Source organism: Piliocolobus tephrosceles, chromosome 10 (assembly GCF_002776525.5).
Source record: "Piliocolobus tephrosceles isolate RC106 chromosome 10, ASM277652v3, whole genome shotgun sequence".
NCBI lineage: Eukaryota > Metazoa > Chordata > Mammalia > Primates > Cercopithecidae > Piliocolobus > Piliocolobus tephrosceles.
In genome coordinates this window covers 108,068,219-108,093,420 of record NC_045443.1, presented here as the reverse complement: position 1 = coordinate 108,093,420, position 25,202 = coordinate 108,068,219, and the positions used below count along the sequence as shown (strand labels likewise).

General features: G+C 41.0%; 2 protein-coding genes and 1 non-coding gene across 18 annotated transcripts in view; 2 read left to right on the top strand and 1 right to left on the bottom strand.

Moving 5' to 3' along the window:
* RAD9B (RAD9 checkpoint clamp component B) overlaps positions 1 to 14,593 on the bottom strand; it is a 37,269-nt gene extending 22,676 nt beyond the window's left edge. For 2 of the 12 annotated variants that reach the window (XM_031936361.1, XM_031936363.1), the window contains exons 1-5: positions 14,439 to 14,462; positions 12,928 to 12,998; positions 11,057 to 11,212; positions 10,442 to 10,556; positions 1,406 to 1,512 (exon numbers count right to left, since the gene is read on the bottom strand). In XM_031936361.1, coding sequence (XP_031792221.1) covers positions 1,406 to 1,409 — 4 coding nt within the window. In that variant the 5' untranslated portion in view covers positions 1,410 to 1,512; positions 10,442 to 10,556; positions 11,057 to 11,212; positions 12,928 to 12,998; positions 14,439 to 14,462. Of the gene's footprint in view, positions 1 to 1,405; positions 1,513 to 3,895; positions 3,996 to 5,215; positions 5,373 to 10,441; positions 10,557 to 11,056; positions 11,213 to 12,927; positions 12,999 to 14,353 lie in introns of all 12 variants that reach the window. The other 10 variants (XM_023202899.2, XM_023202940.2, XM_023202833.2 and 7 more) reach the window with 10 other exon arrangements.
* On the top strand, positions 14,589 to 24,228 carry VPS29 (VPS29 retromer complex component). Of its 5 annotated transcripts, none has more exons than XM_023203167.1 (5): positions 14,589 to 14,744; positions 17,137 to 17,148; positions 20,061 to 20,252; positions 22,562 to 22,797; positions 23,631 to 24,228. In XM_023203167.1, the coding sequence occupies exons 1-5, from the start codon at positions 14,742 to 14,744 to the stop codon at positions 23,746 to 23,748; spliced, it is 561 nt and encodes a 186-aa protein (XP_023058935.1). In that variant the 5' UTR covers positions 14,589 to 14,741; the 3' UTR covers positions 23,749 to 24,228. The 5 variants fall into 5 exon arrangements, with proteins under 5 accessions (XP_023058935.1, XP_023058927.1, XP_023058963.1 ...); XM_023203159.1 differs by having other exon boundaries at positions 14,653 to 14,744; positions 17,137 to 17,226; XM_023203175.2 differs by lacking the exon at positions 17,137 to 17,148 and having other exon boundaries at positions 14,662 to 14,744; positions 23,631 to 24,151.
* On the top strand, positions 19,843 to 19,912 carry LOC111539094. The gene has a single exon (XR_002730576.1). It is a non-coding gene; the product is annotated as a small nucleolar RNA SNORD50 (small nucleolar RNA).
* Positions 24,229 to 25,202: the final 974 nt, after the last annotated feature.

Below are 25,202 nucleotides of genomic sequence, written 5' to 3'. Positions count from 1 at the left end.
GCCTCCCGAAGTGCTGGGATTACAGGTGTGAGCCACTGCACCCGGCCAAATGATATATTTTTTAAAGAATCAAAAAATGTCTTAAATATACATTCATCTCCAACAAGAAGGCTCATGTCACTCCCAATATACTAACATAGAAGAAGTTTAATAATAAGATTAAACAACTAGATTGCCAGTCAACTGTAACTATAACTTCATTAGAAAGCTACTCACAAGGGACAGTTTCTCCTGGTTACTAAATGGCCATTTTTATTCAGAGATGGCATGATGGTGCATAAAACAGACCCTTTCACTAGGCAATCTGCGACACCAGGCAAGCCAGTTTCTCTGTGTTTCAATTTTTTTTTTTTTTTTTTTTTTGAGACAGGATCTCGCTGTGTTGCCTGGGCTGGAGTGCAGTGGCACAAGCATGGCTCAAGCAATCCTTCCACCGTAGCCTACCAAGTAGCTGAGACTACAGGTGTACACCACCATGCCTGGCTATTTGTCTTATATTTTGTAAAGATGAGGTGTCACTATGTTGCCAAGGCTGGTAAGTCCCCTCAAGTGATCAGCCTCCCAAAGTGTCCAACTGCTTTGTATGTGCTTTATATGTACTTTCAATTTCTTCATATGTAAAATGGGAATAATAGTACCTACATACATTTTAGAGTTATTATAAAGATCAAATGACTTCATAAATGTAAACTATTTAGAACAGAACCTGGCACAAACTAAACACTACAATAGTCATGTGACCCAACTTAAGCCCTGGTTCTACTGGTTTTTCACTTTAAAATAATAGTTCTTTCCTTTGTATCCTCTCCTTACTGCTGTCACCAAAAACATATTATCTAAGGTCAGAGAGTCTCAAACAGCTTGTTGTTCTAAAAGACTCGAGCAAATTTTCTTTTTTATTTTATTTGAGACAGAGTGTGGCCCAGGCAATGGAGTGCAGTGGTGCAATCTCGGCTCATTGCAACCTCCACCTCCCAGGTTCAAGCAATTCTCCCACCTCAGTCTCCTGAATAGCTGGGATTACAGGCCTGAGCCACCACGCCCAGCTAATTTTTTTATTTTTAGTAGAGATTGGTTTTTGCCATGTTGGCTAGGCTGGTCTCGAACTCCTGACCTCAGGTAATCCACCCGCCTCGGCCTCCCAAAGTGCTGGGATTACAGGCAGGAGCCACAGCACCTGGCCCCGTTCTCCTAATTTTAAAATGACCTGAATTTCAAAGCCAAATATTTTAATTGCTGATTGTGTTAAACTTGTTGGAGCTCTTAAAACTTTTTCCAACCTTTCTACATCTTACTGCTTTTCAGACAGGAATAAAATTATGCCACTAATATTTGCAGTATGGTTAGTAATCAAGAGACAGAAAGTAATAACCCATCAAAACACCATTTCAGATACAATCCTTACCCATTGATTCCTCATTAGAACTCTTGAGGCAAAAATTCAGTGGAGTAACAGCAAGAGTAACTTCCTCTTGACTTGATGTAAAAAGAACAATGGCATCAGCAAGCAATCTATAAAATGTAAACAACAGTATTAACATTATTTGAAAAACAAACAGAAAGACATAACTTATTAACTGGGACTCAAATCTCTAATCTGGAAATAATTACTTGGCCTGGGTTTATAAAAATTTACCCAAACTCCTATCTTCTTTCTTATACATAAGCTGCTATATTTTCAGCTTATTTAAAAATTATAACTTCATTTGAAGACCAAGAGAATGGCAAAATATATCCTTAATAAAACACATGAACGCTGCAGTACAAACAAAATTCCAGAATAAAATATCTTTAATTCTATGTTTTTGTATGCCCAGTCACTTATGCCCTAGCTCATACTGTAAAGGGAGATACTGCAAAGTGAAGCTGTTCAAAAACAACTCAGGTGAATTATGCTGGAGACCTAGATAAGGGGGCAGAGGTTTCTAGGCAGCCTGCTCTCTATATTCTTTCCCTCTGTTCCTTTCCTCGACTGTTACCCATTGCTTTCAAGGTTCTCTTGACATCCCAAATGCCCTTTTATTCTGGCTCCTTTTTTCAAAACAGTTTTATTGAGACACAATTCCCATACGACATAATTCACAATTGAAAACTGTTTGATTTGCAATTCCCTAATGACTAATGATGTTGGGCATCTTTTCAAGTGCTTATTGCCATTTTCTTTGAAGAAATAACTATTAAAATTCTTTACTTATTATTTTTATTATTATTATTATTTTTGAGATGGAGTCTCGCTCTGTCCACCAGGCTGGAGTGCAGTGGCACGATCTCGGCTCACTGCAAGCTCTGCCTCCTGGGTTCAAGCCATTCTCCTGCCTCAGCCTCCTGAGTAGCTGGGACTACAGGCACCCGCCACCGCGCCCGGCTAATCTCTTGTATTTTTAGTAGAGACGGGGTTTCACCGTGGTCTCGATCTCCTGACCTTGTGATCCGCGTGCCTCGGCCTCCCAAAGTGCTGGGATTACAGGCGTGAGCCACCACGCCCGGCCTCTTTACTTATTTTTTATAGCTGGGTTGTCTTTTTATTATTGTATTAGAAGTTCTGCACTCCTTTTGACATTGAAGTATTATTAAGATAAAAATAAAATTCTTAGAATTTATGCAATCTTGGTGTTAATCTGATGTTAGACATTGTTTAGCAGTGTTTCTTGATATCAAAATGTCAGGAACACCTACAAAATTCATTTGGGAACTTTTCCAATGTTAAGCAGGGGCAGTTATAGAAGATACAAAATAATCTGATACAAACAAATGACAACATGAAGGAAGGAAGGACCAGGTGGGATGGCTCACACCTGTAATCCCAGTACTTTGGGAGGCTAAGGCAGGTGGATCACTTGAACTCAGAAGTTTGTCTCAATCAGCCTGAGCATCATGGCGAAACCCCGTCTCTACAAAAAATACAAAATTTAGCCGGGCATGGTGGCTCACACTTGTAGTCCCAGCTACTCGGGAAGCTGAGGCACAAGAATTGTTTAAACCCAGGAAGTGGAGGTTACATGAGCCAAGATCACATCACTGCACTCCAGCCTAGGTGACAGAGGGAGACTTTGTCTCAATAATATTAATAATAATTTAAAAACAATATGGATAAAATGTATGTTGGCTCACAATGTAATGTTAATGTTTAATGCTACAGCTGAACTGAAAACTGGATGCACTTTCAAATAACAAGTTTCAGTTTTCAAATTTCAAGACAAATATGCCTCACTATCTAGGAGAAAAAACTGTTAATATTTAGGGCCAAAATCATTTCACATAAAAAATGTTAAAATTTCCTCAAGTTCTGTGTTCTAAGATTCAGAAAGGAACCATATAAATGCAACTTGATATAGAAAGCCACTGATGGGGTGTTTTTAGAACTTTCTTGGGTCGCTAAATTATTATTGCTACCATTAGTTATTATCCACTATTATCTTTATCAAAGTTTCCTCTTGTCCCTGTATGGTGATTTCTCCAAGTCAAACTTTAGCTTAAAAAAAAAAATGTTCTGGCCGGGCGTGGTGGTGGGATCACGCCTGTAATCCCAGCACTTTGAGGGGCTGAGGCAGGTGGATCACGACATCAGGAGATCAAGACCATCCTGGCTAACATGGTGAAACCCCATCTCTACTAAAAATACAAAAAAATTAGCTGGGCGCGGTGGCGGGCGCCTGTAGTCCCAGCTACTCAGGAGGCTGAGGCAGGAGATTGGTGTGAACCTGGGAGGTAGAGCTTGCAATGAGCCGAGATCATGCCACTGCACTGCAGCCTGGGCAACAGAGCAAGACTCTGTATCCAAAAAAAAAAAAAAAAAAAAAAGTTTACTGACTGAAAAGCTCTAGGGCATTGATTCTTCACTCCATGATCATACTGTATTCGGGGGAAAAAAAATTGACAACAGAGAACTGATTACCTTGGTTGAATCATTAGTGTATTAGTACAAACATTCTTGTCAAAAATAACTTGCAAAGGCTGACTTTCTTGAAAACATATATTATGAGTTCTTTTAATACCTTAAAAAGAATAAAGCCACCTCTTAATAACTTTAAGTACAAAATTAACAAATTAAAGAAGTCTTTAAGTTTCACAGCCGAATTAAAGTAATAAAGTAACATCTACTATCTGGCAAGTGCATATACCTTGGAGAAGCACTATTCCTTAATTAAATGTGTTTATCGCTCCCTAGTGGACACCTAGCAATATGTCATACCTTCTGACCAATCAGGCAGGAGAGTTCCCAAATTCCTTTGAAATACAGGTAGTTTCCTCCTCCTCCTCCTCCTCCATTTTTTTTGATGGTGTTAGTATATTTTTATTGATACATGGTATTTTAAAATATTTATGGGGTACATGTGGCCGGGCACGATGGTTCATGCCTGTAATCCCAGTACTTTGGGAGGCCAAGGCGGGTAGATCAATTGAGGCCAGGAGTTCAAAACCAGCCTGGTCAACATGGCATAACCCTGTCTCTACTAAAAATACAAAAATCAGTCAGGCATGGTGGTGCACGCCTGCAATCCCAGCTACCTGGGAGGCTGGGGCACAAGAATCGCTTGCACCTGGGAGGCGGAGGTTGCCGTGGGGCAAGATCATGCCACTGTACACTCCAGCCTGGGTGACAGAGTGCGGCTCTGTCTCGAAAAGAAAAACAAAACAAAAGTAAAGGGCCAGGCGCGGTGGCTCACGCATGTAATCCCAGCACTTTGGGAGGCTGAGGTGGGTGGATCATGAGGTCAGGAGATAGAGACCATCCTGGTCAACATGGTGAAACGCCATCTCTACTAAAATACAAAAAACTAGCCAAGCGTGGTGGCACGCGCCTGTAATCCCAGCTACTCAGGAGGCTGAAGCAGGAGAATCACTTGAACCCAGGAGGCGAGGTTGCAGTGAGCCGAGATTGCACCACTGCACTCCAGTCTGGCAACATAGCGAGACTCTTGTCTCAAAATAAAAAAAAAGAAAAAAGAAAAAATGTATGGGGTACATGTGACAGATATTTGGTTACATGCATAGACTGTGTAATTATCAAGCCAGGATATTTGGGGTGTGTATCACCTCAAATATTTACCATTTCTATGTGTTAAGAACATTTTAAGTCCTCTCTTCTAGCTAGGTTGAAACACAGAGTACACTGATGCTAACTTATAGTCACCCTTCTCTGCTACCCAACATTAGAACTCAATAATTCTGACTGTATGTTTGTACCCACTAACCAACCTCTCTTCATACTCACCCACACACCATTCCCAGCCTCTAGTATCTACCATTCTACTCTCTACCTCCATGAGAACAACTTTTTTAGTGTCCACATTGTGAGAACATGCAATACTTGTCTTTCTATGCCTGGCTCATTTCACTTAACATAATGACCTCTAGTTCCATCCATGTTGCTGCAAATGGCAAGATTTCATTATTTCTATGGCCAAATAGTATTCCATTGTGTATATATACTACATTTTCTTTATCCATTAGTCCACTAATAGACACTTAGGTTGATTCCATAGCTTTGCTATTATAAATGGTGCTGCAATAAACACAGGGATGTAGGTATTTCTTTGACATATTTATTTATTTTTCCTTTGGATACTCAGTAGTGGGACTGCTGTACTGTATGGTAGTTCTATTTTTAGTTTTTTGAGAAATCTCCAAAATACAGGTAGTTTCTCTTTTTTTTTTTTTTTTTTTTTTTTTTTGAGACGGAGTCTTGCTCTGTTGCCCAGGCTGGAGTGCAGTGGCCGGATCTCAGCTCACTGCAAGCTCTGCCTCCCGGGTTCATGCCATTCTCCTGCCTCAGCCTCCCAAGTAGCTGCGACTACAGGCGCCCGCCACCTCGCCGGGCTAGTTTTTTGTATTTTTTTCAGTAGAGACGGGGTTTCACCGTGTTAGCCAGGATGGTCTCGATCTCCTGACCTCGTGATCCACCCGTCTCGGCCTCCCAAAGTGCTGGGATTACAGGCTTGAGCCACCACGCCCGGCAGGTGGTTTCTTAAATTGTGTGTAAAATAGTGATTGCAGATCACTACAGACTACAGATAATATTTCTATTACTCTCTTTTAGTACCTTCCATCCAGGACTGGTATTTCTGAAAAGGACTTTTGACAGATTTCAACATCTGGTTTGTTAATTCTATTCTTTTTTCTTTTCCTTCCCTTCTTTTCCCTCCCTCCCTCCCTCCCTCCATTCCTTTCTCCTTTCTCTCTTTTTTTTTCTTGGCCAGGGTCTCGACTGTTGTGGTGTGATCTCAACTCAGCGCAACCTCCAACTCCCAGGCTCAAGTGATCCTCCCATCTCAGCCTCCCTAGTGGCTGGGACTACAGGCACACTCTACCACACCCAGCTAATTTTTGTATTTTTGGTAGAGACAGGGTTTCTCCATGTTGCCCAGGCTGAATTATCTTCCTTTTAAAGGAAAAGGAGAGGTAGCAATAATGAGAATGAACCTATGTGCCAGGAACTGTCGCATACATATTACATACATTCTCTCTGATCCTCACAGTATCCCTATGGGGTAGCTAGGATGGCCTCACTTTCATGTCTGGGGCCTCAACTGGGACAACTGAAATGGCTAAGGCCTGTCACCTGTTCTTTCATCCTCCAAAAAGCTATTCCATGCTTGTTCTAATGCTGGTGGAAAGGTTCTTAGGGCAACAGTGGAAGCTGACAGGACTCAGCTTAGAACTCAAACATATCACTTACAGTGCATTCTACTGGTATCAAAGCAAATCTAAGGCCGGCTGAAATTCAAAACGAGGAAACATACTCCAGGTATTGAAGGGAGGGGCTGCAGATAATTTGCGACAATTTTTTTTTTTTTTTGTGATCTACCATATAAGGAACTATTTTAGGAGCTGGAACTAGCAGAGAACAAATCAGACAAAAATCTGTCTTCACAGGGCTAACATTTTACAGAGGGGAGATAGATAGCAAGAAAATAAATGACTAAAACGATAGGCAAGGCAGCAGGGCATACACTCTGAGGAGGAAACATGCCAGGGCTTCTGAATCATGGAGGACCTTATAGGCCATTCTGAGATCTTTGACTTTTACCCTGGGTAAAATGGGGAGCTACTGGAGAGTTCTGAGCACCGAACTGACATAATATGACCTATTTTAAAGGGATCGCTGTGACTGCTGTTTTGGCAAGACACAAAGCTCAAAAGATGACATATTTTACCTATTTAAAAAAATATTTTCAAGTTACTTTTGGTGGACTAGGTAATAGATGCACATAGGACAAAATGCAAAAGATATAAAAGAACAGTGAGTCACCCTCCATCCCTGACTCCTGCCACCCCAGAACCTCCACAGAAGCAACTACTGCTACCAGTTTCTTAGGTGCTCTTTAGAAATAACCTATGCATATATGTTTGTTTATACCTGTATAACAAATATTTGAATCAAGTGAATATTGGTATTGCTGAGGATGTACAAGCTGAGAAGTGTCTTTTCTTTGCCATCCCCAATGCTCCATTCTTGCTTCTTGCTTTCTTCCCTTTTTCTTATAAGCACACACTAGATACCCTCAACCTGTATTTTTTCACACTGTTCCTTCCTCTTAGACTGCCTTCCCAGGCTGGGCACGGTGGCTCACACCGGTAATTCCAACATTAGGAGGCTGAGGCAGGAGGACTGCCTGGCTCAGGAGTTTGAGACCAGCTTCAGAAACATAGTGAGACCTTGTATCTACTAACATTTTTTAAAAATATTAACCAGGTGTGAAAAAAAAAATTAGCCAGGTGTAGTGGGTGCACTTGCTCACTCCTGTAATCCCAGAACTTGGGAGGCTGAGGCAAGCAGACCGCTTGAGCCCAGGAGTTCAAGACCAGCCTGGGCAACATGGTGAAACCCTGTCTCTACGAACAATATAAAAAATTAGGGCTGGGCATGGTGACTTAGGCCTGTAATTCCAGCACTTTGGAAGGCCGAGGCGGGCGGATCACGAGGTCAGGAGATCGAGACCATCCTGGCTAACACGGTGAAACCCCATCTCTACTAAAAATACAACAAAAAATTAGCCGGGCATGGTGGCGGTCACCTGTAGTACCAGCTACTCGGGAAGCTGAGGCAGGAGAATGGCATGAACCCGGGAGGCAGAGCTTGCAGTGAGCCCAGATGGCGCCACTGCACTCCAACCTAGGCGACAGAGCGAGACTCCATCTCAAAAAATAAAAATAAAAATAAAAAAATTAGCCAGGCATGGTGGCACACTCCTGTGATCCCAGCTACTCAGGAGGCTGAAGTAGGAGGATCACCTGAGTCTGGGAAGTCAAGGCTGCAGTGAGCCAAGATCATGCCACTGCACTTCATCCTGCTCCATCCTGGGTGACAGAGTGAGACTTTGTTTAAAAAAAAAAAAAAAGAAAAGAAAAGAAGCTGCACCCTGGATCAAACCATGGCCATGGCTCATGCCTATAATTCCAGCACTCTGGGAGGCCAAGGCAGGAGAATTACTTGAGCCCAGGAGTTTGAGACCAGCCTGGGCAACATGATGAGACCCTGACTCTACAAAAATTAAGAACAAAAACAAAAACAAAAAATGCCTGTGACCTAATTTTGAATTTCTTGTTTACATGAGCCAATACTTCTCTTTATTTTTTAAGCTAGTTTGAGTTGGACCGTCTGTTTTTATTTGTGTTACTTGTAACCTAAAGCATAGTATCATATAACTACCCTACAAAAACTATTAAATAATTAACCAATCACAAATACTTATTGGACATGATTCAAGCTACTTGAGAGATACTTCCAGAAACTGAATACTTGTGGTTGTCTAAAATCTAGTTGGAGATAAGGGAAGAGGATAATTATAGTAACAGTGGTCAATATCAAGTACTCCCCCTGGGGCAGGTACTGCGGTATGTACTTTACATATGTGATCTCACTTCATCCTCTCAATCACTCTGTAACTTGTGAGTAGGCAAGATCATCTCCACTTCACAGTAAGGAATGAAGATTCAGAGAGCTGATGCACTGTCCCAAAGCTAATAAGAAGTGGAGAAGAATTTACACCCACATCTTTGTGATGTCAAGGTTTGCTATGCTTTTAATCATGCTCTTTGAATCACTCTGCTATTAAATGAACTGAAGTTCAAAGAAGGAAAAAATAATGTTAAATTATCACTATTTTATAGGAAACAATTTAAAGACTATAAATAAATGCTGAAATAAAAATGTATTATAATAAATGTAAGATTAAATTAAGAAATATGGCCAGGAGCAGTGGCTTACACCTGTAATCCCGGCACTTTGGGAGGTCAAGGTGGGTGGATCAGCTGAGGTCAGGAGTTTGAGATCAGCCTTACCAACATGGTAAAACCTCATCTCTGGCCGGGCGCAGTGGCTCACGCCTGTAATCCCAGCACTCTGGGAGGCCGAGGCGGGCAGATCATGAGGTCAGGAGATCGAGACCATCCTGGCTAACACAGTGAAACCCTGTCTCTACTAAAAAATACAAAAAACTAGCTGGGCGTGGTGGCGGGCACCTGTAGTACCAGCTACTTGGGAGGCTGAGGCAGGAGAATGGTGTAAACCCGGGAGGCAGAGCTTGCAGTGAGCTGAGATCCGGCCACTGCACTCCAGCCTGGGCGACAGAGCGAGACTCCGTCTCAAAAAACAAACAAACAAACAAAAAAACCTCATCTCTACTAAAAATACAAAATTAGATTAGCCAGATGTGGTAGAGCATGCCTGTAATCCTAGCTACTCAGGATGCTGAGGCAGGAGAATTGCTTGAACCTGGGAGATGGAGGTTGCAGTGAGCCAAGATCATGCCATTGCACTCTAGCCTGGGCAACAGAAGCGAAACTCCATTTCAAAATTAAAAAAAAAAAAAATATATATATATATATATATATATAATCAGCTAGTAAATTTTAGAACAACCAACTGTTTGAATTCATATAGATATCTGAAAAAATTAGGCTGTATGCAGGCAAACTTGTGCCACTGACAAGTCAAAAAAAGAAATACCAATCATCTTACAATACTTCTACAGTGACAGGGAAGATAATACTTCAGGCCAGGTGCAGTGGCTCACACCTGTAATCCTAGCACTCTGGGAGGCGGGCAGATCACCTGAGGCCAGGAGTTCGAGATCACCCTGGCCAACATGGTGAAACCCTGCCTCTACTAAAAATACAAAAATTAGCTGGGCATGATGGCAGGTGCCTGTAATCCTAGCTACTTGGGAGGCTGAGGCGGGAGAACTGCTTGAACCCATGAAGTGGAGGTTGCAGTGAGCTAAGGTGGCAGCACTGCACTCCAGCCTTAGCGACTGAGCAAGACCTCATCTCAAAAAAAAAAAAAAAAGGATAATACTTCAAACTGCCCTACCACTTAACTACACACACTCTAAGCAATAATGTAATGAGAAGTCTTGACATGAAATATCAATGTTCTAAACATGAAAACTATTGAGAAAAAAACACAGTATTTTAAACCATTTTTAATTATACCTACCATGTCTGTAGAAGAATTGAATAACTACTTTGCATTTGTCAGATCTGGTGAATATTTTGCACTTCTCTATATTTCTTTCAAGGGAATTCAGACATCTAAAGATGGGCAAAATTGACTGTAACAGAAATATACATATTAAGCACATACTTAACACCGTTGATTCATTTTAAAAACAAAAGTATATGCATTCATAAATGAACAGACTTGGTCAGGTGCGGTGGCTCACGCCTGTAATCCCAGCACTTTGGGAGGCCGAGGTGGGAAGATCACTTGAGGTCAAGAGTTCAAGACCAGCCTGGCCAACATGGCGAAACTCTCATCTCTATTAAAAATACAAAAATTAGCGTGGCATGGTGGCGCAAGCCTATAATCCCAGCTACTCGGGAGGCTGAGGCACGAGAATCACTTGAAACTGGGAGGAGGAGGTTGCAGCGAGCCAAGATTGCAAGACTGCACTCCAGCCTAGGCAAAAAAGTGAGACTCTGTCTCAAAAATAATAGTAATAATGAACAGATTTGTCCTGAATGCCATTTAAACTATTAAGTATAGAATACAGATTATGTCCTATATAATATTTCTACAAAATAAGAGAAAATCAGGGCCACTTATATTTACCTTCATTCCTAATTTGCATTTTAAATTCAGTGTTGTGTCAAGTTCATTTTCACTAATTTTCACTAAATCTGACCATTGATAATGTTGAAAAAACACAGGAGAGAACAGGACACATCCGTATGCTGACCGAGAAGAATTCACACATCTTAGAGCAAGCTAGAAAAATAAGATAAAAACTATTTAGGAGAGGTTGGGCATGGTGTCTCCCATGAACCTGTAATCCGAGCACTTTGGGAAGCCAAGGCAGGAGGATGACTTGAAGCCAGGAGTCTGAGACCAGCCTGGCCAACAGAGCAAGACCTCACCTCTATTTTTTTATTTTAAAAAAATTTAGGAGAAAATAAACTTTCTTTAAATAATAGCTTGATTCAGAAAATTTCATTATGTTTAACATCACAGTTAAATGTGTTCAAATAAGAACGTGGGATGTTAATTATGGACTGCCCTATACAGTCTGTATTGAATTTGCATATATATACATACATGTACACCTATATATATACAGGACATACCCTATATTATATACTTGATAGTTTAAATGGCATTCAGGACAAGTCTCTTCATTACACACCTATATATACATATATAGGTGTAACATACATGTATATATATCTACATATGTATATATAGGTGTATACATATATGTATATCTGTTATATTGAATACATATATGTGTTAAATCTAAAAGTTTGCATGTTGAAAACATAAAATAGTAAATGCCTACAGGGGCCTTAACTTTCTTTTAATTTTTTTACTTTTTTTTCAAAAAAAAAAAAAAAAATAGCCTGTTGGCCAGGCTGGAGTGCAGTGGTACCACTGCAGCTCATTGCAGCCTCCAAACACCTGGCCTCAACCAATCCTCCCTCCTCTCAGCCTCCCAAGTAGCTGGGACTACAGGTACACAACACCTCACCGGACTAATTTTTAAAACTTTTTTGTAGAGACAGGTAAGGTCTTGCTTTGTTGCTCAGGCTGGTCTCGAACTCCTGGGCTCAAGTGATCCTCCCATCTCAGCCTCCCAAAGTGCTGGAATTACATTTGTAAACTACCACACCCAGTCATGGGCCTTAACCTTAATGTGTGAAATGGCAGAAGGCAATACATAAGGGAGTTACAGCATATTGGTGGTCTCACACCTTGTCTAAGGGAGGAAACCATTATTCAGTTTCAGCCAACTACTTTCATTTGGGAATGAATGCAGTCCCAAAACTGTCAGGTCTTCTGAATTTTCATGAGAAGCAGGAAAAATTGGACTCTCTCATTTTTTTGAGGGGGGGACACAGTCTCACTCTGTTGCCCAGGCTGGAGTGCAGTGGCACCATGTCGGTTCACTCACTGCAACCTCCATCTGCTGGGTTCAAGTAATTCTCCCACCTCAGCCTCCCGAGTATCTGGGATTACAGGTCCCCACCACCATGCCAGGCTAATTTTTATATTTTTAGTAGAGACGGTGTTTCACCATGTGGGCTAGGCTAGTCTCGAACTCCTGACCTCAGGTGATCCACCCACCTCGGCCTCCCAAAGTACTGAGATTACAGGCGTGAGCCACTGCACCCGGCCTCAATTTTTAAATGTTGGAAATTATTTCAAATTAAAAAAAACAAAAACAAAAACAGTACAGGCCAAAAAACATTCCTGCAGACCGTAGTCTCTTGACTACCAGTTTGTGACTTCCAGTTTAAATCAATCAAGCTTATCCGCATATTTTCAACTTTACTATGCTCTAAGTATATTGGGATATGTAAAATAAAGATAAACAGTTAAAGGGATAATTACAATTTCTGGATTTCCCAGTTAACATTCAATCTGGACTGGGATCTTTAAACATCTCCTCTTGCCTTAATACGTGATCTATTAACTTTCTTACTTACACCTTTTTTAGATGGGTCTAGCCAGAGCTCGTCACTAATTCGTGATAGAGCTTGAACTGCTTTCCCAAATACTATGGAGAAAAAGAAAGGTGATGCTTATATTCTTTCCCTCTAACAATAAAAACAAATCACAAGACTAGTTCAGCATTCAGAGGACTGGAGAAATTCAGAAAGAGCAGTATCTTATAGACTAATGCTACATTACTTTTATACAGTATACCCTTGGCAAAATGCCAGACACATAGAAAGGGCTCAATAAATTTGTAGTATGTGAAATGATAAAACTGACCGAAATTCCTCCTTCTATATGTTTACAGTGTTACATGGAGCTACTGCGGCAAACCAATTTCCATACTAATATATTTTGCAAGTTGATTTAGATAAAGGTATTTGACCCCCCCAAAAACTGTGAAAGTGCATGGAGAAGATAATCTGAAGTGGTTTTAATAGCTTGATATCAAAGTCACAATAAGTCATGAGTGAGAAATTAGGGGTATTCAACATACATCTCTGATGTTTGAGGGTAGCCAGTCTTCCCCGCCACAAAACACATTTAGGGCAGGAAAACACACTAGTCTGACCCCGTATGACACTGTTAATGTTTTTTTTTTTTAGACAGAGTCTCACTCTGACACCCAGGCTGGAGTGCATTGGCGCGAGTTCAACTCACGGCAGCCTCGACCTCCCAGGCTCAATCAATCCTCTCGCCTCAGCCTTCCAAGTAGCTGGGATTACAGGTGCCTACCCCCGCACCCGGCTAATTTTTGTATTTTTAGTAGAGACGGGGTTTCATCGTCTTAGCCAGGATGGTCTCGAACTCCCGACCTAAGGTGATTCACCCGCCTTGGCCTCCCAAAGTGCTGGGATTACAGGCGTGAGCCACGGTGCCCGGCCTAATTTCCATTTTGAAAGCGCCATTTACAATACTAACAGTTCTTGTACATTCCATCTATTGCGGGGCTCTTTACATGCATTTCCATTTCATTGACTCCAAACAAACTCTGTGATGAAGGTGCTCATTACCCCCGTTTCTGTTTTAGAGACCGAGCCCCAAAGAGATTTAGTGACTTTTCCAAGGTCATACATTTAAAAAAAATTGTAGAATCTTGGCGGTGGGGGGGCGGGGGGGGACTAGTTAATGCTTTTCTCTTGGCACAAAAAATACTTTTACTGTCCAAGCATTATTTTTTTATCTCAACTCCTCCCCATGCAGTCTTCAGCTTCCCGAGTTTGTGGCCCAATGGTACAACTCCATTTCCCGGATACCAGCCACATTACATCTGCCTTTAAGTAACACGAGATGGGTCCTCATCCTCCCCTCAGAAGCTAACAGGACCTTAAGTGGGTGAGACTGTGGCCAAGGCGTGTGTCCTCAGTCCTTGCGCATAAAGGCAAAGAGGAAAAATTAGACGATGGTAGGGACGACCTATTAACGTCTGCTTTTCTCTCTGCTAAATGGGAAGACAACAAAGGCCGCTCCACCTTTCACCTGACTGCCGCTCATCACGCACTTCAGCATGGCTGCCATACGCCCTAAAAAGCAGGCCCAGAAGGCGCGCCTCAGCTCGACGGCCCAGGTGCCCGGATGCTGCCCGCGCTTTTCGAAGCTTCGCGATCTTGTCTCTGCACTCTACCACCCCGCCTCCACAAGTTCCCAAACTGCTTTACAGGGGGGAAGGGCCCGTGCGGGCCTCCGTACGGCAGTTTCTGTCGCCCTCTGCGCTCATTGGTTGCGGTTAAGTAGGCGGGTCGCCGAGGAGCCTGAAGAAGAGGGCGGCGGCAGTGGTGGTGACTGAGCGGAGCCCGGTGACAGGATGGTGAGGGCTGCAGCTGTGGCGACAGAGGCCTGGCTCTCGGCTGGGGTGCTGCGTTGTTGGGAGCCGTGGGGAGTCCCAGGGGGAGGGATTGGGAAATCGCGGAGGCCTCGGCGTCAGGGCCCACGCGCTGGCCTGGGAAAGGCCCAGGAAGAGGGCTAGGGAAAGAAGGGAGCGGCCACCTCTGGGTGCGGCTGGCCTAGGTCTCGTATCCCGGCCCTAAGGGGCCAGGGGCCATCCAAGGGGTAAAAAGGCCCATCTAAGCTGCCCAACCTGTCACGAGACCCGCACTCCCGAGCCAGGGAAGGCCTTTGGTTCTATACCTCGAGTGTTCCGGGGATAGGGGCAAGGTCCTCCTGTTTCCAGACGTTTCCTACTCCTTTCCCGCAAAAAGCACCTCCCGCTGGTTGGGGTGTAGTGTTGGAAGCTGGCGTCTTGGATGCAGAACGGGAAGTAGCGAGCAGAATTTCGTACCCGTTTAAGTTTCCCATCTAGGGAAAGGGAATAAACGACCCTCTTCGCCCCTGAAATAACATCCAGCTACCATTGAAATGAACAGGTGTGCGCTCAGAGGGCGGGATTTGGCGCTTGCAATTGCTGGAACTACTTCTTTCCACGGGTTGCTACGCCCCTTTAGGGTAGGATTCCTTAATGATGTGTGAACTCCTTGAAATTGTTAGGAAATTTTTATGAATATACACATTTTTCTGGGGAGAATGCCGGTGTTGGAGACTTGCCTAGTCTCCAGCCACCTTCAAGCAATCACCCCTTCACCCCCAGTAGGTTGGTGCCCCTCAGACCTTCCTACATAAAAATTGGGGGCCTCTACTAAAGAGGGCTCATAGCTGTAATCGTATTTTCCTTCTTTCTTTTTGAGATGGAGTCTCGCTCTGTCGCCCAGGCTGGAGTGCAGTGCCGCGATCTCGGCTCACTGCAACCTCTGCCGCCCAGGTTAAAGCCTCAGCTCCTGCCTCAGTCTCCCGAGTAGCTGAGATTACAGGCGCCCACCACCACGCCCGGCTGAATTTTTGTATTTTTAGTAGAGACGGGGTTTCACCATGTTGGTCAGGCTGGTCTCTAACTCCCGACCTCAGGTGATCCGCCCTCCTCGGCCTCCCAAAGTGCTGGGTTACAGGCGTGAGCCACCGTGCCCGGCCTGTAATCATATTTTCAAAGGTGCCTTTGACTCTTAAAAAGTCAGTTGTTTAAAATGGAGCTGTGATTATCTTCATATTTATGTTGATGGAGGTTGGCTGTAAAGGGACGTCTACCTCTGATAGACATTTACTGCATTTTTATTTTTACAAGGAAACCAAAGAAACCATGCATTTTTAAGATTATTACTATTGCATGACAAACAGCCTTTTCAAGAGGGGACTTACAGACGTGGCAGCCAAAGATTTATGGTGCATGCGTCTTTAAAAATCTTTAATCTCGCTTTTAATTTTTGCTTCTAAATAGACTTCAATTTAAAGTAATCCAGTTTACAGTAATTTCAAGACACCTATCCATGGGAGAAGACATAATTACTTGCCATGGTTTCAAAATATTAATGTTTCTTAAGTTGTTTGAAAGGTGAACCCTCTTATTTAGGGTAGTTGTACTGGAACATCATTTTTCGTATGAAATAGAACTGGGAAAAATTTAGCATTAGCCAGTTCTTTTAATGATTAAAAGCATTTTATTTGGCAAAGGATGCAGACGTTCAACACTCAGTACAGTGTCCAGAGTCTGTGGGCAGCAAATTCAGGTGTGGGAAAGGTCCAGTTTTACCTGGATAAATATGTTTGTTTTTATTATTTTGTCTTCACCTTTAGTTGATTTGTTCATCACTTGATAATGTAATCATGGTGCTGTGTTGCATCAGCTACAAAAGATCACCTAGCTGCAGCATAATTTTCCAGCTACTAGAATTTTGAATGTAAGATAATTAAAATCCGTATACTTGAACAATTAGACCCTAAGAATCCAGAAAATGTTAGCCTTTAAGCTATTACTGATGATAAATTTTCCACAATGTCTTGTAGAAATCTAAATTCATTATTTTATAAAACCTTATAAAAATCTAAACAGAATGGAAAACAGAGATGGAAGTCAATGTACAGAACAAGATTAAGAAAAATAGAAGAAATTGACAAGACAAATTTATTAAAGTGTGTGTGTCATGTTCAAAAATAAAGCAAACGTTTCTTTTGGTATTGTTTTGAGCACAGCTGATTTTAACATTTTCTTTCATAACACTCAGAAATCATTAACAATTGTTTGCTCATTTGGTATGGGTTTTTTGTTCTCCTTTTTTTGATTTCTTTTTGTTGCTTTCTTTTAACATTGGTCATGTTTCACCCTTTTTTTTTTCATCCCCCCTGTCTGCAATCAACTTCTTCATTCCACTAAGGCTGGGCACAGAGTAAGTTTCTTCACTTAGCTCCTACTAACCATGGTGGTTGGGTGGCTGTTTACTGACTGGATTTCTCACCCTTTTAAGGTCTGTTGAAAGGAAGCAACCGAATTCCCATGCTTTTATTGGGTTGGTTATAAGACTGCCATTTCCAGGATCTTTTGCTTTCTTAAACGACTCTCTAATCTATGTCTATCCCGATTTGTCAACGTGTGGAATTTGGGCAGGAACATGTTTCAAAGTATGACATGTGTTATTTAACACTATTTCCCCGTAACTTTGTCATCAGCAGGAAACCAGAGGATTCTGTCCTAGTAAGGATCCCTACTAATTTGAAATCGTTGTGTGGTCATTCATACAGTTACATCTTTAGACTGCTAATAGTCTTGAGTCTTGGGGATAATCCACAGTACTTTATAGAATTAGGTCATCAATCATTATAAAGTACTATGTCTTACTAATGTTCTTTCTGGTACATTCAGATTAAACAGCTCATTCATTATTAGTACCAAACATTTCAGCCTGTTGTAGACATATACCCTTTTATGAGTTTGGGGTTGTTGTGGTTCTTCTTCTTCTTCTTTTAAATATAGAAATCTATTATTTTTACCTTTTTCTCAAAGTGAGATTCCCATACTAACTATGTACTTCAGTCCATATCAGAAGGAATCCCCCTCTAAAATGACGATTGTTCTATATCCAGGTACTTGTATATTGCTTATCAGTGAGGGTGGAAACTTCATAGTGGTTTTTAGTTTTACAGATGTTTTGTCTACTGAGATCTGCATTGAAATAATTAATATAGGTCATAGAACAAATACCTGCTGAAACTAGTCTTTATAAAGAAGAATCTTATTTAACAATTTAAAGTGTGCTAATTTCATAACCTTGTGTTACTTTGAGATTACAAACTATGTGTTGATAACTCTGTGTCCTGATAACAGTTCCTTTTCTTTGCAAAATTTTAATTTTTGTTGCAAGGATGAATCAAGCTTCTTTTGGTAATTATTTTAATTTCACACATTTTGGTTTTTTTTGATTAATTTTCATTTACAAAGTCTGCAGTGGCAAAACTTTTATCCTATTAGCTATTTAATGTTTTCTTAATATTAAAGAATACTCATGCCTTTAAAAGCAGTTAAAGGGCATGTACATTTATGCATGGAATATCTGTAAAGGAAAACATTTTGTATAGAATGAAGGTGCTTATACTGATCATCGTGAAGAAATTGATTCTGTTGGGCCAGGTGCAATGGCTCACGCCTGTAATCCTAGCACTTTGGGAGATTAGGGCAAGTGGATCACCTGAGGTCAGGTGGTGAAACCCTGTCTCTACTAAAAATACAAAAATTAGCTGGGCATGGTGGCGAGTGCTTGTAATCCTAGCTACGCAGGAGGCTGAAGCAGGAGAATTGCATGAACCCCGGAGGCAGAGTGGCAGTGAACTGAGATCGCACCATTGCACTCTAGCCTGGGCGACAAGAGCAAAATTCCGTCTAAAAAAAAAAAACAAAACAGAAATTGATTCTGTTGTCCTTTGGAGGACAGATACTATTTTTTTGTTTGTATGTTTGTTTTGAGATAGAGTCTCACGCTGTTGCCCAGGCTGGAGTGCCAGTGGCACCGTCTCAGCTCACTGCAACCTCCGCCTTCTGAGTTCAACCAATTCTTCTGCCTCAACCTCCCAATTAGCTGGGATTACAGGTGCCTGCCACCACGCCTGGCTAACTTTTGTATTTTTCTTTTTAGTAAAGACAGGGTTTTACCATGTTGGCCAGACTGGTCTCGACCTCCTGACCTCAAGTATTCTGCCCGCCTTGGCCTCCCAAAGTGCTGGATTACAGGCGTGAGCCACCGCACTCAGCCAGACAGATACTATTTTTAAATGATCTTTCTAACAGTATTCTGTTAAATGACTAAATTAATGTTTCTGAAATATTGAAATTTTTAAATTAAAATTTTACAGGATTGGGGTTTATATTCTTATATATTTAAAAGCAAAATTTCCTTTTGTCATCTGTGTTGCAGCTCTAAACCACTTTATGCTAAATTTATCACTTGGTTAGCTTATCTCTTTTTTGTTTTAATGCTCTAATATACATGAAGGATTGTGAAAAAAATTTTTTTTTTTTACGTTGGGGAACTATACCGAGGGTATATGAGCAATTTAATCCAGACCATAAAAGTATGACTTCTAATAAGGAAAGTGAAGATATCAAAGATTATAATTCAGAAGCACACATTTACTCAGTGAAACTGAAACATAGGCTGTTTGTGTATCTCTGTAACGTATACCTAATAGTTTGAAGTAACAAAAATGCCAAATTTTGGCTACTATGCTTGCAAATAGTTGTCAGTCTAGTACAGATAAATTACAGAATTTTTCTCTATTAACAATTTCTCTTAATGTTTCTGGGATTAATATATCATTTCATGTTACAACTGCAGAAATATGAATTACCGTATCAGTCTTTAAAAATGCCAAATTCTGTAGGGCCCAGTAGTGTACTTTACATTTTGTAATTTTTAAAATTCAGTGTATTTATAGGTCTCTAAATGAATCACTTTAGAATGCTTGATTTCACTCTTGGTAAATAGAATGATTACCTGTATTTTATATACACAACTGTTTACAACCAAAATAAGACTGATTTAGAACAAAGTACATTACCATAAGTATGTCTGTTTAAATTGTCATGATACAATCAATGATGAAACCTATCCCAAAGCTGATGACCTGAAGAAAAATACCTACAGATTCAGCTTCTGATATTAAATAAATAGTCATGATAGGAACTCTATGAATAATTTCTGGGATTCGGGATCTCTTATGAGACTTAAAAGGGGTCTTACAGGAGGAGACTATTTTGTTTTGACATTATGTTTAACATTACGCTTTATCTCTCCTTGACACTTTAAAGTTGGTGTTGGTATTAGGAGATCTGCACATCCCACACCGGTGCAACAGTTTGCCAGCTAAATTCAAAAAACTCCTGGTGCCAGGAAAAATTCAGCACATTCTCTGCACAGGAAACCTTTGCACCAAAGAGAGTTATGACTATCTCAAGACTCTGGCTGGTGATGTTCATATTGTGAGAGGAGACTTCGATGAGGTGATGTATTTCCCTTTCCCTTCTGAAATATCTCCCTTTCTTGACTCTTACTTACATAAGCTTTATCTTTAGACCAGGGTTTCTCAACTGGTAAGGTCTTTTTTTTTTTTCCTTTTTCTTTTCCAAATGTAAAATTACTATACATATACATCATGCCCCTCCCTGTTTGAAATCACTGATTTAGATCACCTAGTAAACATTACTTATTCTAACTAAATAGATACTGAATAACAGTGGCTTTGTAACTGTTTTTTGCTGTCATTTAGTTTATAAAGTTTTTTTTGTTTTTGTTTTTTTTTGAGATGGAGTCTTACTCTGTCGCCCAGGCTCGAATGCAGTGGCATGATCTTGGCTCACTGCAACCTCTGCCTCTCAGGTTCAAGCGATTCTCCTGCCCAACCTCCCAAGTAGCTGAGACTACAGGCACACACCACCACACCCAGCTATTTTTTTTTATTTTTAGTAGAGACGGGGTTTTGCCGTGTTGGCAAGGCTGGTCTCAAACTTGTGACCTCAGGTGATCCTGCCGCCTCAGCCTCCCAAAGTGCTGGGATTACAGGTGTGAGCCACCACACTCGGCCAAGTTTATAAAGTTTTTCTTATGAACTTTTCACTGCCACCACCTCTACTAACTTTATTCCAAGCCACTGTACCATTTTCTTGTATTCCAACTTCCTGATTCTACTCTTGCTCCTTCTCCAACGAGTTTATTCTCCAACTAGCAACCAGCTTGATCCTTTTTAAGTGAAGTAAGATCACATTACTTCTCTGCTAGCAACCCTCCTGTGGCTTCCTTTCTCAAAGGTTGACTTTATAGGGCATGAGGGAGTTTTGAAGGAGTGATAGAGCTGCTCTGTATCTTTAGCAGGGCTTACACAGCCATGTGCATTTGTCAAAACCCATCATTACACATGAAAAAGTAAGATTTTACTTTGTGTAAATTATGCCTCAATAAACTTGACTTTAAAGAAAAAAAGTAAGGAGTTCTGGGCCGGGTACGGTGGCTCATGCCTGTAATCCCAACACTTTGGGAGGCCTAGGTGGGCGAATCATGAGGTCAGGAGATCAAGACCATCCTGGCTAACACGGTAAAACCCTGTCTCTACTAAAAATCCAAAAAAAAGTTAGCCAGGCATGGTGGCAGACGCCACAGTCCCAGCTACTCGGGAGGCTGAGGCAGAAGAATGGCGTGAACCCGGGAGGCGGAGTTTGCAGTGAGCTGAGATGGCGCCACTGCACTCCAGCCTGGGCGACAGAGCAAGACTCCATCTCAAAAAAAAGTGTCTGTGTGTGTATGTATATATATATACATACACAGACACATATATTGTATTTCTGGGAATATAAGCTTTTCATAAATTAATGTTGGTTTGTGTTATTTAATGGGGTTATTTAAACCAAACTGAAGGGCGTAGTGTCTTTTGTGTTTTAAAAAGAGTTTGGATAAAGTAAAGGTGGCATGGAGGTGAAAGATGGGGAGATGAAAGGACAAACAACCTCTCTGTGCCTGTTTCATCATCCATAAACTGGGGATCATAATATAACCTAGGATCACTTATATTAATTAAGCTGATATTTGTAAAACTTCTACAGTAGTGCCTGGCTCATACTAAGTACTATGTAAGTGTTAGCTCTCATTATTTTAAGCCATCTATGAAAGTATTAAGGCTATATTAAGCCATAATTTGAACATACCCTAACTTACATGCCTTATGTAAAGGAAAATCACAAGTTTGGGGTGAATAATTATTTACAGCATGCACAAAAGAACCCATATTCTATAGGAATAAACACAAAGGGATTGCATGATAAATTCCAGTTTATATTGAGTAAGTTATGTTTTAAATATAGTTGCAGCCTTAGAAACTGAGAAGAAATAAAATATTTATAAATGTGGGCCGGGCACAGTGGCTCACGCTTTGGGAAGCCAAGGCAGGTGGATCACTTGAGGTTAAGTTTGAAACCAGCCTAGCCAACATGGTGAGACTCTGTCTCTACTAAAAATACAAAAAAATTGGGCGGGCATGGTGGCGAGTGCCTGTAATCCCAGACACTTGAGAGGCGGAGTCAGGAGAATTGCTTGAACCTGGTAGGCAGAGGTTACCTAGTGAGCTGAGAGGGTACCACTGCACTCCAGCCTGGGCAACATAGCAAGACTCCGTCTCAAAACAAAAAAATGTATAAATGTGTGTGTTGTCGGGTACTACATCAAAACATCCACATGAGATTGAATATTTAAGCAAACTGATTTTTTTTAAACATCAGTATCTCTAAAATACGTATTTTCTTATGTCTCTTTCTTATATTAGAATCTGAATTATCCGGAACAGAAAGTTGTGACTGTTGGACAGTTCAAAATTGGTCTGATCCATGGACATCAAGTTATTCCATGGGGAGATATGGCCAGCTTAGCCCTGTTGCAGAGGCAGTTTGATGTGGACATTCTTATCTCAGGACACACACACAAATTTGAAGCATTTGAGCATGAAAATAAATTCTACATTAATCCAGGTTCTGCCACTGGGGCATATAATGCCTTGGAAACGTGAGTAGTACAGAATTTGGGGACTTTAGTAGAATAATTGCATGTGTGACATTTCATAAAAGAAATGTGGCTGGGCACAGTGGCTTATGCCTGTAATACCAGCACTTTGGGAGGCCAGGGCGGGTTGCTTGAGCCCAGGAATTTGAGACCCTGTCTCTACAAAAAAAATTTAAAAATTAGCTGGGTGTGGTGGTACATGCCTGTGATCCCACCTACACAGGAGGCTGAGATGAGATGATCCCTTAAGCCCAGGAGGTTGAGACTGCAGTGAGCCACGTTTAAGGCTCTGTACTCCAGCCAGGGTGACAGAACGAGACTCAAAACATACATACACACATACATACATACATACATAAAAATGTGCCCCAACCTCTTTTTTTTTTTTTTTTGAGACAGAGTCTTGCTCTGTCACCTAGGCTGGAGTGTAGTGGTACAATCTTGGCTCACTGCAACCTCTGTCTCCCAGTGTGATTCTCGTGCCTCAGTCTCCCAAGTAGCCGGGATCATAGGTACCCACAACCATGCCTAGCTAATTCTTGTATTTTTAGTAGAGACGGGGTTTTACCATGTTAGCCAGGCTGATCTCGAACTCCTGACCTCAGGTGATCCGCCCACCTCAGCCTCCCAAAGTGCTGGGGTTACAGACGTGAGCCACCGTGCCCGGCCACATGTGACCATTTAAATAAATCTAGCCATTTTGGCAATCTTTTGGTAACTGTTCATGTGACATGTAACAGATTTCTCTTTGAATCCAAATAGTCATCTTAAATTGAAATTTATAGTGCTGCTGCTTTGTGCTACAAAACACTGACATTATTTATTTTTTCTTCTAGAAACATTATTCCATCATTTGTGTTGATGGATATCCAGGCTTCCACAGTGGTCACCTATGTGTATCAGCTAATTGGAGATGATGTGAAAGTAGAACGAATTGAATACAAAAAATCTTAAAGCCAGGCCTGTCCTGATGATTTTTTTTTTCATTGTCCTGTTGAAATCAAGTAATTAAACATTTAAGAGCCACAAAATTGTATCACTTTTATAATATTTTGCAGTAAAATATAATACCATCTTCTCTGTTAATACATAATTGCTCTAAGCTTCCTGTAAACTGTAAGATATATTTAGTTTATAGTATATGAATTCTATGAAAAAATGTCCACAACACAGTAATTGGTCACTTGTTAAGAAAAATTTATCCTTGTAAATATCTTCAAAGTTGGTATTTGGAACTTTATTCCAAAAGTAGTGCATGTGGAGAAAGAATTTAGACTATCTTGTATACATTTTTCTCTTCTCTAGTAATAAACAATTACCTTTCATTTATACTTTCTTGATAACCTGTATTTAATTTTAAAAAACATAAAAATGAGGAACCAAGTGAAACTACGCATATAAATATTAAAGTGAAGTGGACGAGATGACCTTTCAGAGCTCTTCTCTTATATTGTGTCATAATGTTGGACTCAGATTTTATTTGTTAAATAATATACCATATTGACATTAAATTAACAGTGATTCTTCAAACTGTTGCTATTTCCATTTTTCAAAGTTTAATAAAAGTTTTAAAACTACAAGTTTAGGGGCCGGGCACAGTGGCTCACACCCTAATCCCAGCACTTGGGGAGGCTGAGGCAGGTGGATCACCTGAGGTCAGGAGTTCAAGACCAGCCTGGCCAACATGGTGAAATCCTGTCTATACTAAAAATACAGAATTAGCCAGGCATGGTGGCACATGCCTGTAATCCCAGCTACTCGGGAGGCTGAGGCAGTAGAATCACTTGAATCCTGGAGGTGGAGGTTGCAGTGAGCCAAGATCACACCATTGCACTCCAGCCTGGTCAACAACAGTGTAACTCCGTCTCAAAAAAAAAAAAAAAAAAAATACAAGTTTAGCAAGGAAGCACACTTTACACATAATGTAAAGAATCCTCTTGTTAGTGTAACTACTCCCAACTTAATCTAGTCTGAGAGTCCAAGTTATTTATGTGGCAATTTCGTAAAATAGGGAAAATGTGTATTTACATTTTAAAGTTGTATTCAAATAGCAAATATTTATTGAGCACCTACTTTGCAAGTCAGAGCATTATCTCTGTCAAATGCTATTCTGTATCTGGGTATTTCAGAGCTTTCCTTAGCCCAATCAAGAAAATACTGGTAGGATATTATTATTATTTTTTTTTTTGAGACGGAGTCTCGCTCTATTGCCAGGCTGGAGTGCAGTGGTGTGATCTCAGTTCACTGCAACCTCCGCCTCTGGGTTCAAGCAATTCTAATTCTCCTGCCTCAACCTCCCAAGTAGCTGGGACTATAGACATGCACCACCATGCCCAGCTAATTTTTGTATTTTCAGTAGAGACGGGGTTTCACCACGTTGGCCAGACTGGTCTCGAACTCCTGACCTC